Source organism: Dendroctonus ponderosae, unplaced genomic scaffold, assembly GCF_020466585.1.
Source record: "Dendroctonus ponderosae isolate FM_Combo_2020 unplaced genomic scaffold, Dpon_F_20191213v2 Dpon_F_20191213_7, whole genome shotgun sequence".
NCBI classification, from domain to species: domain Eukaryota; kingdom Metazoa; phylum Arthropoda; class Insecta; order Coleoptera; family Curculionidae; genus Dendroctonus; species Dendroctonus ponderosae.
The window spans coordinates 9,088,707-9,104,209 of record NW_026018916.1 but is presented as its reverse complement, the minus strand read 5'-3'; the positions used below and the strand labels follow the sequence as shown (position 1 = coordinate 9,104,209).

The following is a 15,503-nucleotide window of genomic DNA, read 5'->3' as shown; positions in this document are numbered from 1 at the left end:
TTACTGGTTCGACGATATCTACTAATTTCTAATGAATTGACTTCAGGGTAAAAACTTTTAAAAAAATCACGTTACTGAAATATTCAGAAGAAACTCTGATAACCAGATGATGGCTTTGAGAAGAGCTCCAAATTTTAGGCAAACTGCTTAAAGCCCTATCTTAGCAGAAACATTCTTTCTCAGTTTTCAGTTATGCCACATTCCTTTATTACTATGTGTATTTATTGTGCAATTTTTTAAAAACTTCTTATTGATGGTTGCCTATGGGTAAACCGCATTTCCTCTCACTAATGCGATGCGCAAATGTAGGTCTTGTGCTTTCCATGTCGACGCATTGATGTTCCCTCTCCCTAAATTTCTTCAATTCACATTTTTTTGCTGTTTTGCGCGGCTACCGCAGACTAGTGGAAGGTATTTATTTGCTTCTTCAGTAACGGGCTATTTGAACACAATTTGTTCATAAAATCCACATCGGTTCAACCGCTATTCAGCTACAGCTTTTTCCGTAAAGCTGCGCTCAACAATCCATGGTTCCCAGTGCCGATTCAAAAATATCAATAATTTGTCATGTTTTCTTCTGTGTTGTCATAGCAACCGGATTTGTTTAGTTAATTGGTAAGTGTATTTTTTAATGAATCATTCCTTCTGTTTTACATTTATTAGCCTTGTTCGCTATTGATTTCCGTGGCTAGCGAATATGCCCACTTTCGTTAACCGGAGTGATGTTTAGCATGAACTGYATTTTTAAWTTATATTTTAAATATCCTCTGTACTAAGAATTGTTTGTTGGCTGTTTTACTGCATTTACCCATTTGCACTCTACTTGCGKGAAAATGACTCAGACATTGTTTAATAAACTGGTCATTAATATAAATACAGGATGTCTCCAGCCGGTTACCGAACAAATTATCTTAATCGCCAGATWAAAAAAAACCGTGGATTTAAGTGGTTTTGTTACAAAATAATACCCGCGCTAAAGACATAAATCATGTTCAATTTTCTCTTCAGCTCAGCTGAGGCAAATTTCTTAAACCAACCCATCGCTTAAAATAATTAAATCAACCGCTCCTAGAATAATCGGTTGAAACTTTATCGCACTAAAACGCTTTCATACAATTAGAAAATTTCTCATCTTTTTGAACATCCGAGATTTACTCTCTAGGAAATGTTTCTATAATTCCCTATAAGAACTTCGACATCTATGGTTAGTACGTCGCTGGGAAGTTTGTTATATCAATGGCTGCTAATTGTAACATGTAAGATATAATGCAAATTTTACCAAAAACCTACTAACTTGTAGAGAAAATGCAAAAAAAGTATTTTTCCAAATATTTTGCGAAAAAAACTAGTTACTGCTTCTGAAAAGCGTTGATGGTTGGCAGTTAACTGCTACTAAAAGTTAAACTTCCCTGAATAAAAGTTCCAGAAATAAATTTATCGCTTTACACTAACCAACTTGAACAAAGTTTAAACCCCATCGCATTTCCTTTCGTTTACTACCTCTAGTATCTTCATTCAGTTAATTCCACGAAAGTAAGAAGAAAAATAAATTGTTTAAGAGAGAATATATTTTTTTTATTGATCGAATGCGAAAAACTACGTAAAAGTAACATAAAAAAATTTTGTATCTACTTTTGTCAATTGGGTTTTCTACTGTATTTACACATATAAACACCACTTCATATCCATACAAATACAGAATGTATCCGCCAGTTTTCTGAACAAGTTATCTAAATCACCAGATCAAAGAAAAACCCTGGATTTAGGTAGGCATTTTTGTGACAAAATAATACCCGCGCTGAAGGCAGAGGTCGTAAATCATATTTTTTTATAAAATAAATTTTCTTTTGAGCTCACATAATACTTACTAACCTGTAGAAAAACGCAAGAACAAAGTATTTTACACATACTTTACTAAAAAAACCTGTTAATGTTTCTTAAAAGTGGAAATTGCTAGCATAGTAAATTTGATAAACATTGTCGATTTAAAAGTAAACTTTTCTGAACAAAAGTTGTTAATTATATCAATCATGACTACACACCCTCTATATATTTTAGTACCACTTCTTAATGCCCATCATTCTCAAATTTGAAATGCATGAGTAAATGAATGAATTTCTTCATTCCAAGAAGGTTTTTTAAGCATGTATTGGAATTGTTTAACATAATTATATTATAATTAATATACCGGGTATTTTAAAAACTCTGAAAACATACAAACATTTTACTGCTTATGTATGTTTGTGAATGGTTCAACTCCTGTGCAGCTCGGGGACATATCACTCATCATCAGAATAATTTGATTTTCATTCATTTTAATTTGATGAATCTCATGATAATTAAAGTATACTTAGAAAATATAGGCTTTTTCGAAAATTTGGCAAATTAATAACGAATAATATAACCGATCTTTATTTAAATTTTATCAGCGATATAAATATGTGTATGCGGTGTATAATAAGAGGTCCTAGCCCTAAAATTATCTTCTATAATCTGTCTCAAATCCAATTGCGAACATTTCTAAACGTATTTTTTACGATTATTTCGAACGGACACCGTGTAAATTTTCTTTTGGCGTAACTCGGATACTGTGGTTATTAATATAATTAACAATGTGCAATGTTCAACATTAGCAAGCCAAGTTTAAGTACATTTGAATCGTAAATTGTAGAAGTCACGAATTCAAGCATTTAGCGTTTCAAGAGACCGAAAGTACATTTTGCGCACAAACTACATGTGATGAAATTCTCTCACGCGATTTTTTGAAAAATGATTATTTTTGGTCAACTGTTGTTAAAGCGATGGTGCAGATTTTTTAAGTACCCTTCGTACTCTTCCATAGTTGGGATAATTCCTTGTTAATTTGTTTTATTAATTAGCATCAGACGAAGGAGTCATAGACAGGATGTTGCATTGGAAATAATTGATTTATATTTTCAAAATTAGGATGTTGCAAAGTGAGAATCAAAGAACGTACCGCAAAGAAAATACTTTATCATAACAAACAAATTTAAATGTTTCTCAGATTAGTACACTTTTGTAAAGTAAATAATTCTTTCAATAGTCTTTTTATATATAAATATAATAATTTTTGTTTCAATGGAGTAAATAAATGTATTTTTAGTGTCGTCGATTCATTTAGTCGGTGAAGTTTCGCAGTGTTAAAAACTAAAATAACGTCATTTTTTTTAAAGAAAATATAAGTTTATCGCAAAGTGTGTTACTCAAGCTTAAAATAGCTATGTTTGATGTTAATATTTCTTGTTAAATTTAAAATCAGATTGTTAATACATCTGTCTGTTAATCAAGCCGTTCAATATATTTTCTATGACACGGAGTAATAGTAACTTATTATAATTATTATTTCTCAATTTAGATTTTTGACAAAGTTTTCGATTTGTCAATTCGTTCGACTGTATCATATACCCAGCCCACAACACCCTGTGGAATCGGTAGTTATTATAAGCCGTAAGTCGTGACTTGGAAGAAATATTTAAAGCAATATTACATTCCTTTAGAGGTCAGGCGTCAGAACAGGTAGACTTACTCATACATATAAGCCTCTCTCAAAAAGACGCAATGGACCATGATCTCATCGTTTGAAACTTCAGAATAAACAAGTTTCCATTGGGTTTACTCAACAAATGGTAAAATCAACGCTTCATTTTGCAAACTGTTGCATTTATTGTACAGAAATTTTCAATATTTATTAGAATTTTCTTTTCATTTCTTTGAAAGTTTTGAACAATTAGATATTTGTTCATTGTCTCAATTCTGATTTGTTGTCTACCCACCGAAGATTAAGATTGGGAACAAAAAAAAAATTCTGAATATCCATGTTAGTAAAAATTGTTTGCAAGCTGCGAACTTTTCATGATCAGTTTTGGCAAAAAATGTTCCTCTTCTTCAGATCATTAAACGAGAATCAGATATGACAAAAAAACTAAATCTGAATTTCAAATTCAGCCAGAGAAAGAAGAAAATGATAGAAATGTTATGCGAGTGAAAATAGTTGGTGTTTTTTAGAGCAATTTAAAGTTGATTTAAAGATTCAAAATCAAACAATTTCCGATAAACAACACAGAACAAAACGTTTGTGCAATTGAACAAGTTTGAATAATTTTTTAAATGTGCATTCAGAATTATTTTTCTACTGCAAAATGAATAGCTGTGCATATTATGCCAGTATCTCCACTAGCTATTTATTGTTCTCAAACTCGCAAAACATTCTAGATTATCTCGATAACTGTTAAAATACTTGGTCTCCACCTACGGACATCAATTTGCGAACCATTTTTGAACACCTACTGAGGTCCCTGACACCATGATTTTACTTTACAATGGAAAAGTAGAAATTATCCCAGCAAGAGTGTGAAAAAAAAAAGAATTGCGAACTGCTTATTTAATTAATTAACGAAAGACGTTTTAAAAACGGAATTCATCATCTTAGTGGCCTGTAAGTCGTGCTTGATGTCTAAGAACCCCATTGTGAAACCCGCCAAATAATCTACAGCCTTTGATATAAAAAAAATAACGACCATCTGCTAGAACAGGCCAGGTGAAGGTAACCCACCCGTCCTTCCTTTTAACGGTTTCCTTTATCGGGTTTCCAAGCGCGTGCCAGCTTTAGCAGGTCCGTCTTACATGAATCTTCAAACTTATTACCAACCCAACCACTTTTTAAAAACTGCCTTAAGAAAAAATGCGTATTGAACAATCTACATTAACCCGCCAAATGCTGCTGAAATTATTAATAGTTAACGTAATATTAATTTTTTGCAACCTTTGGTTACTTTTCTCGAAAAACAGTATAAAGCATTTTAAAGTGACTTGGAAGTTTTAAAAAAGGACTTAGACAGTGAATTAACAGTAACGAATTAATTTTCCTAAAGCTTTTCATTAAATCGACCTATAAAATTACTGCGAGCTTTAAAACAAATCAGGAAGAAGTTAGCAGAGAGATCTGGTTCATGTAATTGGCATTTGCTAAATTATTTCAATATCACTGAGGGTTAACAAGTGCATGTATTTATAGCGAAGTCAAGAGTGAAATTGCTTTTAAGTGGACTTGATTGAATGTGAGTCGAGTATTTGTTTTAGAGTTAAGTTAACCTGATGTTAGTTCCCGCATTTTTTCAACTGATACATATAGTATTTTTGTATTTCATTTTTTTATTTGCTTTAATTTCCAAAGGCCATTTGCGCAACATTTATTTCATATTAAATTATCAGTTCAATAATTCTTTATACCCGCTCTTAGAAAAATTCAGAAGACTGAAAAATTGTGTAGTTATTCAGCTTTGAAATATCAGCACCTCGTTTTTAATTTTATATCACTCGAAAACTCAATCGATAACTGGTTAAATCGAGATATCATTTTAATCGTGTCGATTTTGGCTTAATAAAATTTAATTTTTTAATTTAGAGTCTGGTCTCTTACTTCGTCTTGGTATATTATTTACGACACAAAGGCCGCATTTTTAACGTGTGGAAATCCATTCACAATACGTAAACTATGCAGTCTGTTGAGACAGCAAATAGCTAAATTTTTACTGATGACTACCGATATGAGTTTTAAACGAGGCAACTTCGACTGCATTTTTTGTAGTGCATTTGTACCACAGCTCAATTTCCATTGACATTTATTTTGGCAAGTTTCTCAAATTTGTATTTATTATATTTCTGAACTGCTCAGTGGCCAGGATTCGCAATAGATTTTGCATATATTTTATATATTTAGTCTACCTTTTASGTCGTTTTTACGAGGATCGTGTGTGGCACATAACTTCTATTCTGGTTAGCTTATATTCTAGATTGTTTTTCGAGTTACGAAAATATGTGTTATAGAAAGTGTCCAGTTATTGGGGCGCAACATTCAKGGGTCCTGYATAAATATTTTTTCTTRCCCTGAAAATTACTTTTCCAAATTAGTAGATTATCCGGAATGAAATTCTTAGATTTTAGACAAAATAAATTGGGCGACCCGTGATTTTGTCTCYTTCGGTGCGCAATCTAAGCCCCTAAAATAGTGTTTTTATTTCCCAGAATATGTTCAATAAAATATCGATATATCAGATATAAAATCTGACAATTGTTTAATGAAAACTGTAAAAGAAAATAATTGTTTGTTTAGTGCTAATGCCGGCCAGCTTCCGCTAAAAGATAGAATTTCATACAATTATCCACATGCATTCGATCATATTTCACCATTTTCCTCGCTAACATTGTAAACGCAACGAAAACACTTCAAGAATTATATTTCGCTATTTAATGGACCTAATAGGGGTCTGGTTTTTAAAATGAAAAACACAGCTAAATTTTCGTGGTCTTGAAAACCAGAAAATTTACGAAAAAGGATCTTAATAAGTGAGCTTCTTCAAGGGCGTCAACTGATTAAAAAAAAGTTGTTTAATCTTTGAAAGAATCTATCGCCAAATGCTGATTTTCAACCGGCTCTTTTTAGATAAAATTCGAGGTATCGAGTTTTTATAGCAAACTGTTTGGTAAAGAAGGACATCCTGTATGGTAAAATTAGCTATTAATTGCAGGGTCGCTTGGAGCTATCTTATATTGTACAACTATTTTCAGTCAATGCTATTCGAAGAACAAATATTATTTTGACGTGGAATTATTTGCTATTTTTCAATGTACTTATTTAGACTACCCTAAATGCTTTTGCTAGAAACAGAACAGCGAAGTACATTTGCATTCTATTTTTTTACTCTGGTTCTTTCAATCTATTTTTGTGATTAACATTAATCTAAACGGCAGGTAGAGTGCGTTTGAATAACAAAGTCAGCACAATCATTCAGTAGGTACATAGAATACATTCAAGCTGATCAAAATCTATCAGCTTTCACGTGCGCCAGTTGTTTTCGATTGCTTATATATTCTTTGTAAGGACACGCAAATCGAAAACGTATTTGAATAGTTGTTTAATTACACAATTGATTTATAAAATAAATTAATTCAATAGGATCATTATCCTAATAAATTTGTTTTTGTATGAGTGAGGTATAATAGTTTCTTTCATATTCTAGATTTTTGTAATTTCCACTTTGGGAAAGTTTTTGGTAATACTTAGTTCTCCTGGTAGAGTTTATTTATGAACAACTAATGTTTTTGACTTTTGTTGCAAAAAATCTTGTCACTTCAACTTTTTGCCAAAACTTCTTCAAAACACGTTTTTCCATATTTCCAGTATAACTATCAATTTTTAAATCGATATCTGTAAATAACTTTTTCTATTAATTTTTGTTCAAGCCTAATGTTCAACGTAGCATTTTAACAAAGTTCTCGAAACGTTTTACTGAACAGATTATTATGAGTAATCAGATATTTCGAACCGTTACCGAGATATCGGCCCTTAAAGACCAAGATGCCCTAAAATTGAGACATTTTTTGCTGCTTCCACCTTTTAAACGATGCAGAATTTCACAGAAAGTTCTATACGGCAAATATGGTTATCTAGACTACGAAAATCATAATATTTTCAATAGTTATCGAGACTTAACTGAAAATGTTCAATAATTCAACAGGCACTCCAAAGGAGAAAAACATATTTCTCGATACACTCAAGTGTTTGAACGTTTTCAAGAAATAAGCTGTGTTCAAAACTGACCTGTTAGTTTGTCTTCCATCTCTTTGAAGGTTGTGAATTTGTGAAAATAAATCGAGACAGAGGCGAAGCGAAAGAAATTCTCGAAACGTGCTATGCTAAGATGATGATAACTAAAAATATATTAATTTTTATCATAAATAATTAAAAAATAATATCTGGAAAGACATGTTATTTTCATATTCTCAACCGCTTCCAATTAAGCATTGAATATGTTGAATAAGTCATTAATTTGAGTCTATGTATATGGAGATTAGGACTTGCTCGATATCTAAAGAGAGAATTGTCAAAACGCTTATCCAAAATGGACTTACGAATTACTAAACTTTCTGCACTCCCAGAAACAAGCTGTTGCAATTTGAAATGTTGGGTCCGATCTCTTCTGAGGGTCGGAATTGCTGACAAAAGCTAATCGATATAAAAAAATATTTACAAGTGTTCGGATAATTTCAACCCGATCAGAAATATGACTCTAATCTTTTAAACGATTCAAAAGTGGCAAAACCCTAGTCCGACCTGATTGTTTTTTGCTATTGAATTTCAACTTTTATTAATGTATGTTTATGAATAGATAAGTTGGCATGTTGTAGTTCTTCGTGACCATGATAAAACCCGAGTAAAAATAGCACACAATGATATTAATTAATTTACATACAAAATAACTACGGTAAAACCTACGTTATCTCTTGAGGATTTTACTGCGAATCCCATAATGTTTCGTTTACAGGCACAAAAGTAAAGACTTTGGCTATTGTCATTTCTTCAGCAAAAATTAATTTTGACTTTCTCTTTAAAAGCCAAACAAACATGCTAAAATTTTATGCTGTATTTATTAAATGCATTATTCCTCTGAGCTTAAATACCTATCGCGTTTTGCACAACCGTTCGTTGCGTTACGCTACTTAAATCCTAAAACGGAAACCATTTAATGACCTTTACTTCGGTAATTTCGTCGCTTTTTACATTTTACAGATGAAGTCACTTGATGAAGATTTTATTGCTTTTATTCACAAAGACCTTACACAAGTAATTGAGTTCGTAGTCACATACATGAAATTTTAACGTCTATTTCCTTCGTTTGCAGATGATACAACCGGAAAGTCCATAAGTTAATAATTCACTGCCAGAACTAAGAAGACTATTCGCAATCAAGTCCAAAATGTCAGCTATGGTGGAATTGGAATGTTGGCTGGTATATCAATACGTAGCTACAGAATGTTCTCATTGCCTTTGTAAGTAATTTTCTGACCTTCATAAGATTAGATTAATGTGTGCCCCCTGTATAGTTCGCTATCTGGAGCCCAGCAGAATACAAATACCTTTAAACATGCACAATTCTCTGGATATGAATTAATTTTCCATTAGTCCTTGTAGTTTCCAGGGCTCCATGAATATTATTGCACATACAATTTGCTTTTATTATTTAGCTGAAGTCGACCCGGCTATTTTTTTGGTTCAATTATGTTTTTATTTTTAGAGGCTTTTTTATAATTTCACTCCTTAACACACGCCAAGTTTCGAGAATTTCAAGGAATCGTTTCAATGAGGAAACCAGGTAAGTTTTTTGAGCACATATTTTCTTATTTGCTTCGCTATTAGATCATTTAATATTCAATTAAAGCATTCCACAGCACCCTGAGGAGTAATTTAAAACGTTAATAGGGAGGGAGCTAGGGCAACGTTATTTCGCAGAATTTAAGTCGTAAATAAGCGCCGATCCCTTTAGAGCAATTACTCAAATTAATAGAGCAAAGTAGGTACTACATATAAGCGCACTTTATTATGAAACGCGTAGCGATGTTTAGCAAATATTTGTCTACTAGCTCGTTGACAAGGGAATATTATATCGATATACATACATAAAAAGATAATTTTATTACTGTCTTTCAAACAGCAATCAAATGATGATTTAGTTGAGTTTAGTTTATTTAATGAGCGGCCAAAATTACCCATCGAGATTTCAATTTCCGGGCAAAGTAAATGAGAAATATTCTCTTCGTTGTTTTCGTATTCAAATTAACTGTTCTTTTGAAAGGAGAGAAAGAAAACTCTACCAGTTCTACTATAAAAATGTTCCTCCGCTTCCATTATATCCCCGTGTACATAAAAGTTGTACCTGTATTTGATTAAATTCTGCAAAATTAACTATTTGGCGCTTGCTGAGAACATAACTTTGAAATGAAAGTTGGTCAAGTCGGGTGGCTAAACAAGGCTCGCGAAATAATTAAAATATACAGGGTGTCCAAGATAAGGATGCATTGCATGGGATTTCCGAAATCGTAAGAGATACGAAGTCGGTTAAATTAGGAAAAGTTGCGAAATCATGGTGTTTTTCAAAAACAAGTGTTGATGATGATGATGATCAGGTATAAAAAAACTACATGGGTTTGCTTTAAAGGACCCATCATTCTTTTTGGTATTTAATATTCTGCCACCAATTAAACCTTTTCATTTTGCGATTTTTGCTTAAAACCGTGCCGAAAATCTTATGTTTAATTCAAAAAACTGCATAGCTTTCCTGTGTTAAGAGGCAAAGAAAATAAACAAATGAAATGTGTATTGTACCAAATTTCTAAAGAAGGAAATGCATTTTTGGAGAGCTTTTTATACTGCATAAATATTAAGGGTATCTGTTTCAATTTACTGCAAAAAAGCCGTAATATTTAAAAAAACTTATGAATACACCTGACCCTTCATAAAAACTGTTTCAACACAATCTTTTAAGAGTTAATTTGGAGGAAAAATCAAAATGACGACGTATCTCGGCTGTGATTAAACTTTTGACAATGATTCTAACGGAGTTACAATTATCAAATTCGGCCAAATAAAAAAATGATATATTTTCTAAAAAGACCCATCTCTAAATCTATATTGTTTATTTGAATAAGAACCCCAGACCACCGGCTTTAAAACAACTTACTTTTCGAGTGGTGGAACAAAAAACCTGCATTATTTTTACATTATCTGCAGCTTTTGATCAGAAAGCATTATCAGTTTTACAATAAGGGATATACTAACAGTTTGTCGCATTAGGGCAGCTTTATGTTATAAATTGTAACAATATTGACTCAAACCACTAACCAAATGACTCTTTCGATAACATTAGCTTATCATTTGAAGCTCCGGTCTACGTAGGTGTTATCAAAATGAAAAATGAAATTATTTTTACATTTCCTACTTCCGCTACTACATGGTTATTTTAACGACGCATTGAGGTTGTTGTGCTTTCCAAACGAATATGAATGTGTGTAACTTGATATTGCATTGATAGATCTGCAAGTAAATGTTTTGTGTTCTAACGGAGCTTATGTTTTTTGAAGGTTTGTGAGGTAATTTCTAAAACGCAATTATAAAATGTTTTTCTAAACTAAATCACTTCGGATTTTAGTCACTCTATTTGCTGGAAATTTGCACTGGTTTAAATTAACAATATTTGCCCAGTTAGTCACTTTCAGTACAAATGCATGAAACCATCATAGCTTATCGCTTATTAATGTTGAGAAATCCATACAGGTGGTGATAAACTAATGTTGCTTTGTATCTGCAAACAGTGTTTTAAGCAGCGAACTTTCAATCTGTTGTGTTTGTTCTTATGTTTTCAATCGGTTAAATAGTGTAATGTTAAACTTGAATCAAGGTAGATATATTTTGAGATTGTACACAAAAAAGTGTTGGAGCTCATGCAGGTAAATAATTATTTTCTGGTACTTTCAAGTACTCATTTATTCATTTAACATCATTGTTCATTTTGATAGTAAATGTTTTGATTACTGTTGTTTGTGACCTTCATTATTTTTGGTACAACATATAAATACTTAAAGAATATAAATATACGAATTTGGAGGACATAAATTAATTTTAACCATGAATATTTCAAAGCACCAATAAGAAATACTTTATACGCAACCACAACACTTTTATAACGTTTTTTTATGCAATTGCGCAGTCGCTTTACTGACTCACCCTGTATATGCAAGAACATTTTCTTGTTATAGCACTAAATATATTAGTATTAAGCAATTGATGATAATTCCACTTAAAATTTAACGTTATTCTAGTCATGACGGAGAGCACGTTCAAAGCGCGAGATATTGGGCTGAGAGCCCAAAAGAAGATCTTGAGCAGAATGGCCGGAAAGAATATAGCAAAAGTATTCATAGACGATGTCACTGCCTCTCTTTTGGATAACCTTTATCGGTTAGCCAAACAATACGTAAGTGTTCTTATTTTTCATTTGATTGCTTCCACTATCGATAGTAAAATAACACCATTTTACAACACCAACTAACACTTTCAAATAAAAAAAATTCACTTATCCGTTAGTAATAATCGCACTTACAACAAATTACAACCCATATTCCTGGCGGAAGCGCTTATATTAGAAGCGTTCCCGCACCGATTGAATGTTTTGTAACTGCGATTGTTCTGCATTTTTTAGTCAAACAATAAAAAAGAAGCCGAAAAGCTGATAAAGAACATCATAAAAGTGGTAATCAAATTGGGCGTTTTGCACAGGAACAATTTGTTAACTGATGAAGACCTTAGGTTTGCCGAAAAATTCAAGAACAAATTCAGAATGGCCGGTAAGTCTCAATATAAAAAGTCCATATAAAATTGATGATAAAATAAGATAATCGACATAAATGTTGAAGAAATGTTTTGAGTAAACATTATCATAAGAAATAAAGTCAAATTGAAACTTGTTTATCTTTTTTTTTTACTTGAGAGTTGTTGAAAATGAAGAATTTATTCACGTTCCTTATTATGATTCAAGAATGAATACGTTTTCTCAAGTTTGGTATTTAGAACACGAATACTTTATCAAAGCGTAATATATTTATTATAACGATTTAGTTGAAGCAGCAGGAAAAGTTGGTGCAAATAGTGAAAGGAAAGAATTTGATAAGCCGCGTCTGCAGCGCGGGTAGATAAAGAATAAAGAGACTTCCACGCCATAGACATGCAAAAAAATCGGCATAATAGAACAGTCCCATACAGGGCAGTGCCATTTTTAGAATATCAACCAGCAAATTTTAGCTTCTTAAAAATATAATTGGACCTTAAATTTGCTAAACCAGATACAAAGTACAGAAGAGCGATTTTCGACAAAAATCAATATTTTCGATTTGACCGACAAGAATTGGAAAATAAATCAGCTTAGTCTTCGTCTAAGAAGCAATATTGTTCTAACAAAAGACTTTCAAAAAATATTAAGTAAGTAGCATGTTTTATGTGAATATCTGGTCGTTTGATGAGAATTTACTAACATTTTTTTGGTTTGGATTCAATCTTATTATTGAGATTGCAATTTTGATAAAATAGCTTCGTTTGGGTGCATGATACTTTGGTTCACTTCATGTACTAACCTAATGTTGCTTAGTTTAAATAAGAAATAGTTAATGATAATTAAATGAACTTAAAAAATCTACATTTATTGGCAAACAAGAAGTATTGAGAGAGGGCTTGTTCAAAAATTTACCAACGAATTATCAGCTAGTTTTTTGCAAACAATAGCCGAACCATTTTGAAATTTTAAGAAGCATTTATTAAGTATTTTCATTTACAAATTCGTTTTTTTACTGTTTAAGCCTTTGGCTGGCGTAGAATTAGCACCAAGTTTTAGACTATATTCTCTTTGATAAAGTATTTGTTTTTGAAATAACGAGAACGTGAGGTATCTCTTTTCAACAACTACAAATAAAGCGAATCCGCTTCTACGATATACAACTTACATGAAATTCGCTTGCAGCAATGACCATCATATCCTTTTACGAAGTGGACTTCAGTTACGATCGAAACTACTTGGTGCAAGTATTGGGCGATTCCCAAAAAATTTTGCAATCAATTATTTGCAGGCACTTGACCGACAAGTCGGTGAACAGGGTGGAAAGCGTGTTTTCCTTCTTTGGAAATGAAAGGTTCTTGGATGCCATCTTCAAAAGGGACAGCGAGTACCGAGAGGCCCTAGGAAGAGTGGTAAATGATCTGAATAAGGGTATTGAAAACGGCGACCTTTGAACGATCGGTTTGCAGTATTTTTTCAAGTAGTTTATGAAAGAGAAATGTGGAGTTTTATCAGTAAACCGAATTAACTAGGAAAACGTAACTATTTTGGTTCCGGACTTATTTAGGTCACGCATTATTTATTGAGGAAAGTATTTTGGGTTGGAAATTGAGGACAGGAATTGTGCCTTACATTATTTTATAAAAAGTAGTTTCAATAAGAAATTCATTGATAAAGTCCAGACTTCTCTTCTCATTTGCTATGTACTAATTTATGTGATTTACTATTTTATTTACTTAACATAAGTGGAGTAGTGATTATACTTGTTAGCATGTTATAAAATGTGGTATTTAGTTTTACTATTAAGCCATTTACTAGTCCAGCCTAAGAATTATACTTGACATATTAAGATTAATTTTGATGACTCCAGAGTCATACATTTTCCTATTAAGATATTAAAGCTTGCCTAATTTGACTACCTGCCTTGCCTATTGATCTTGTCTTTTTTAATGTTTACCATTCAATAATTATTTATATATGTATACATTTAAGCACTTGTAATATTATTATTGAACAACTCAGGAATGGATATTAAGAGTTAGTATTGACTATTAAAATTGACCTTTAGTGTTGTACTCATAGGAAAAGGTATCTCATCTGCATATTTAAATGTGCATAATAAATACATATATTAATTGGGAACAAAAATTTACCTTCAACAAAGTAAAGTATGTGTAGCAATAAAACTGTGAACCGTTGCTGTACATGTATTTATGTGACATAGAAGTGGGAGCTAAGATTATTCATTAGGTATTTGTAAAGCGCCTTCAGACTGCAAATTAATACCATAGCTGTACAATGTCTTATTATCAAAGAAACGCTTTCTAATATCTTAGCTCTCACATTAGTCTGCTTATTTGTTTGACAATTAATTAATAAAATTGATAATTAAAGGGAAGTTATACACATCAGTTTTCTTGAACATGATAAAAACTATCATATTTTTACATAAAATAGATCTAAACATTGTATTTTATACTGTAACCTTACTATACATATACATTCACAATTGCGATAAATTTAATTGAGGCAAAAACTATCACTTTTTATATATGAAAAAAAGGGTACTCAATAATGTTTAGGTATGGCTTAGTTTAAATAATCAAATCTGGCATATAATATAAATACACTTAGATATTATCAATATGTACATTAACATCTGGCTTTTTTAAGCCTGGGAATATTTAACATTCCAGACTATTTGCACAGGAAATATTTAAACTGGTTAGACTTTTGCAAATCAAGCTTTAAAGTATTTTCCAAAATATTAAGTCATTCAGGCAAAATATGATGCCCTTAAATAAAATAACTATTTATTATTTATCATTATCAAGTCTATTGTCATTATCAAGTCTATCATCACCGCGTATGTCTAGTTTTACAACTGTAGCCTTATGTTAAGCAATGTAGACCCAAAAGCCATATGAACAGTGAATCTTTTGATATCTTGCCTAGCAAAATTTAATTGTTTAGAGCTGAGAAATGTTGAACTATTTGTTTGTACAGTAATAAATGTTTTTAAAATTGTATTTTGGTTTATTCTATGAGTCGAGTAGGATTGGTTGCTATTGTTTCAAGTAAGGATTTAAAAGTTGGTCATGATTTTTCACTGACACCAAGTTGAACTGAGAGAGAAAAAAGTGCAGCTTCTCACATCTTAAGTAATGAATAATAATGAACGCGGATATCCGGTGTCTAGCTGAATCCTAGTTATAAAAGATTATCAATGAAAAAAAAATCGAAGCTGAAATTTGACTTCATCATGGTTTCATAGCATTTTCTTTTTGTTGATCGAATTTGAATCTTTTGCGTGAACAAACA

At 31.8% G+C, this 15,503-nt stretch overlaps 1 protein-coding gene across 5 annotated transcripts; it reads left to right on the top strand.

The window, feature by feature from the left end:
• The first annotated feature begins 308 nt into the window (after nucleotides 1-308).
• On the top strand, nucleotides 309-15,209 carry LOC109542819 (tumor necrosis factor alpha-induced protein 8-like protein). Of its 5 annotated transcripts, XM_019912222.2 has the most exons (6): nucleotides 330-615; nucleotides 8,703-8,850; nucleotides 9,096-9,173; nucleotides 11,677-11,831; nucleotides 12,057-12,201; nucleotides 13,368-15,209. In XM_019912222.2, the coding sequence occupies exons 3-6, from the start codon at nucleotides 9,161-9,163 to the stop codon at nucleotides 13,634-13,636; spliced, it is 582 nt and encodes a 193-aa protein (XP_019767781.1). In that variant the 5' UTR covers nucleotides 330-615; nucleotides 8,703-8,850; nucleotides 9,096-9,160; the 3' UTR covers nucleotides 13,637-15,209. The 5 variants fall into 5 exon arrangements, with proteins under 5 accessions (XP_019767778.1, XP_019767781.1, XP_019767780.1 ...); XM_019912219.2 differs by lacking the exon at nucleotides 9,096-9,173 and having other exon boundaries at nucleotides 309-615; XM_019912221.2 differs by lacking the exons at nucleotides 330-615; nucleotides 8,703-8,850; nucleotides 9,096-9,173 and adding an exon at nucleotides 10,563-10,938.
• The last annotated feature ends 294 nt before the right edge of the window (nucleotides 15,210-15,503 follow it).

Bases quoted from the DNA above. Each gene is read 5' to 3' on its own strand.
- LOC109542819 (XM_019912219.2), top strand. From the start codon at position 8,778: ATGTCAGCTATGGTGGAATTGGAATGTTGGCTGGTATATCAATACGTA. The intron at 11,832-12,056 runs GTAAGTGTTCTT...TGCATTTTTTAG, and splicing joins ATCGGTTAGCCAAACAATAC to TCAAACAATAAAAAAGAAGC. The intron at 12,202-13,367 runs GTAAGTCTCAAT...ATTCGCTTGCAG, and splicing joins GAACAAATTCAGAATGGCCG to CAATGACCATCATATCCTTT.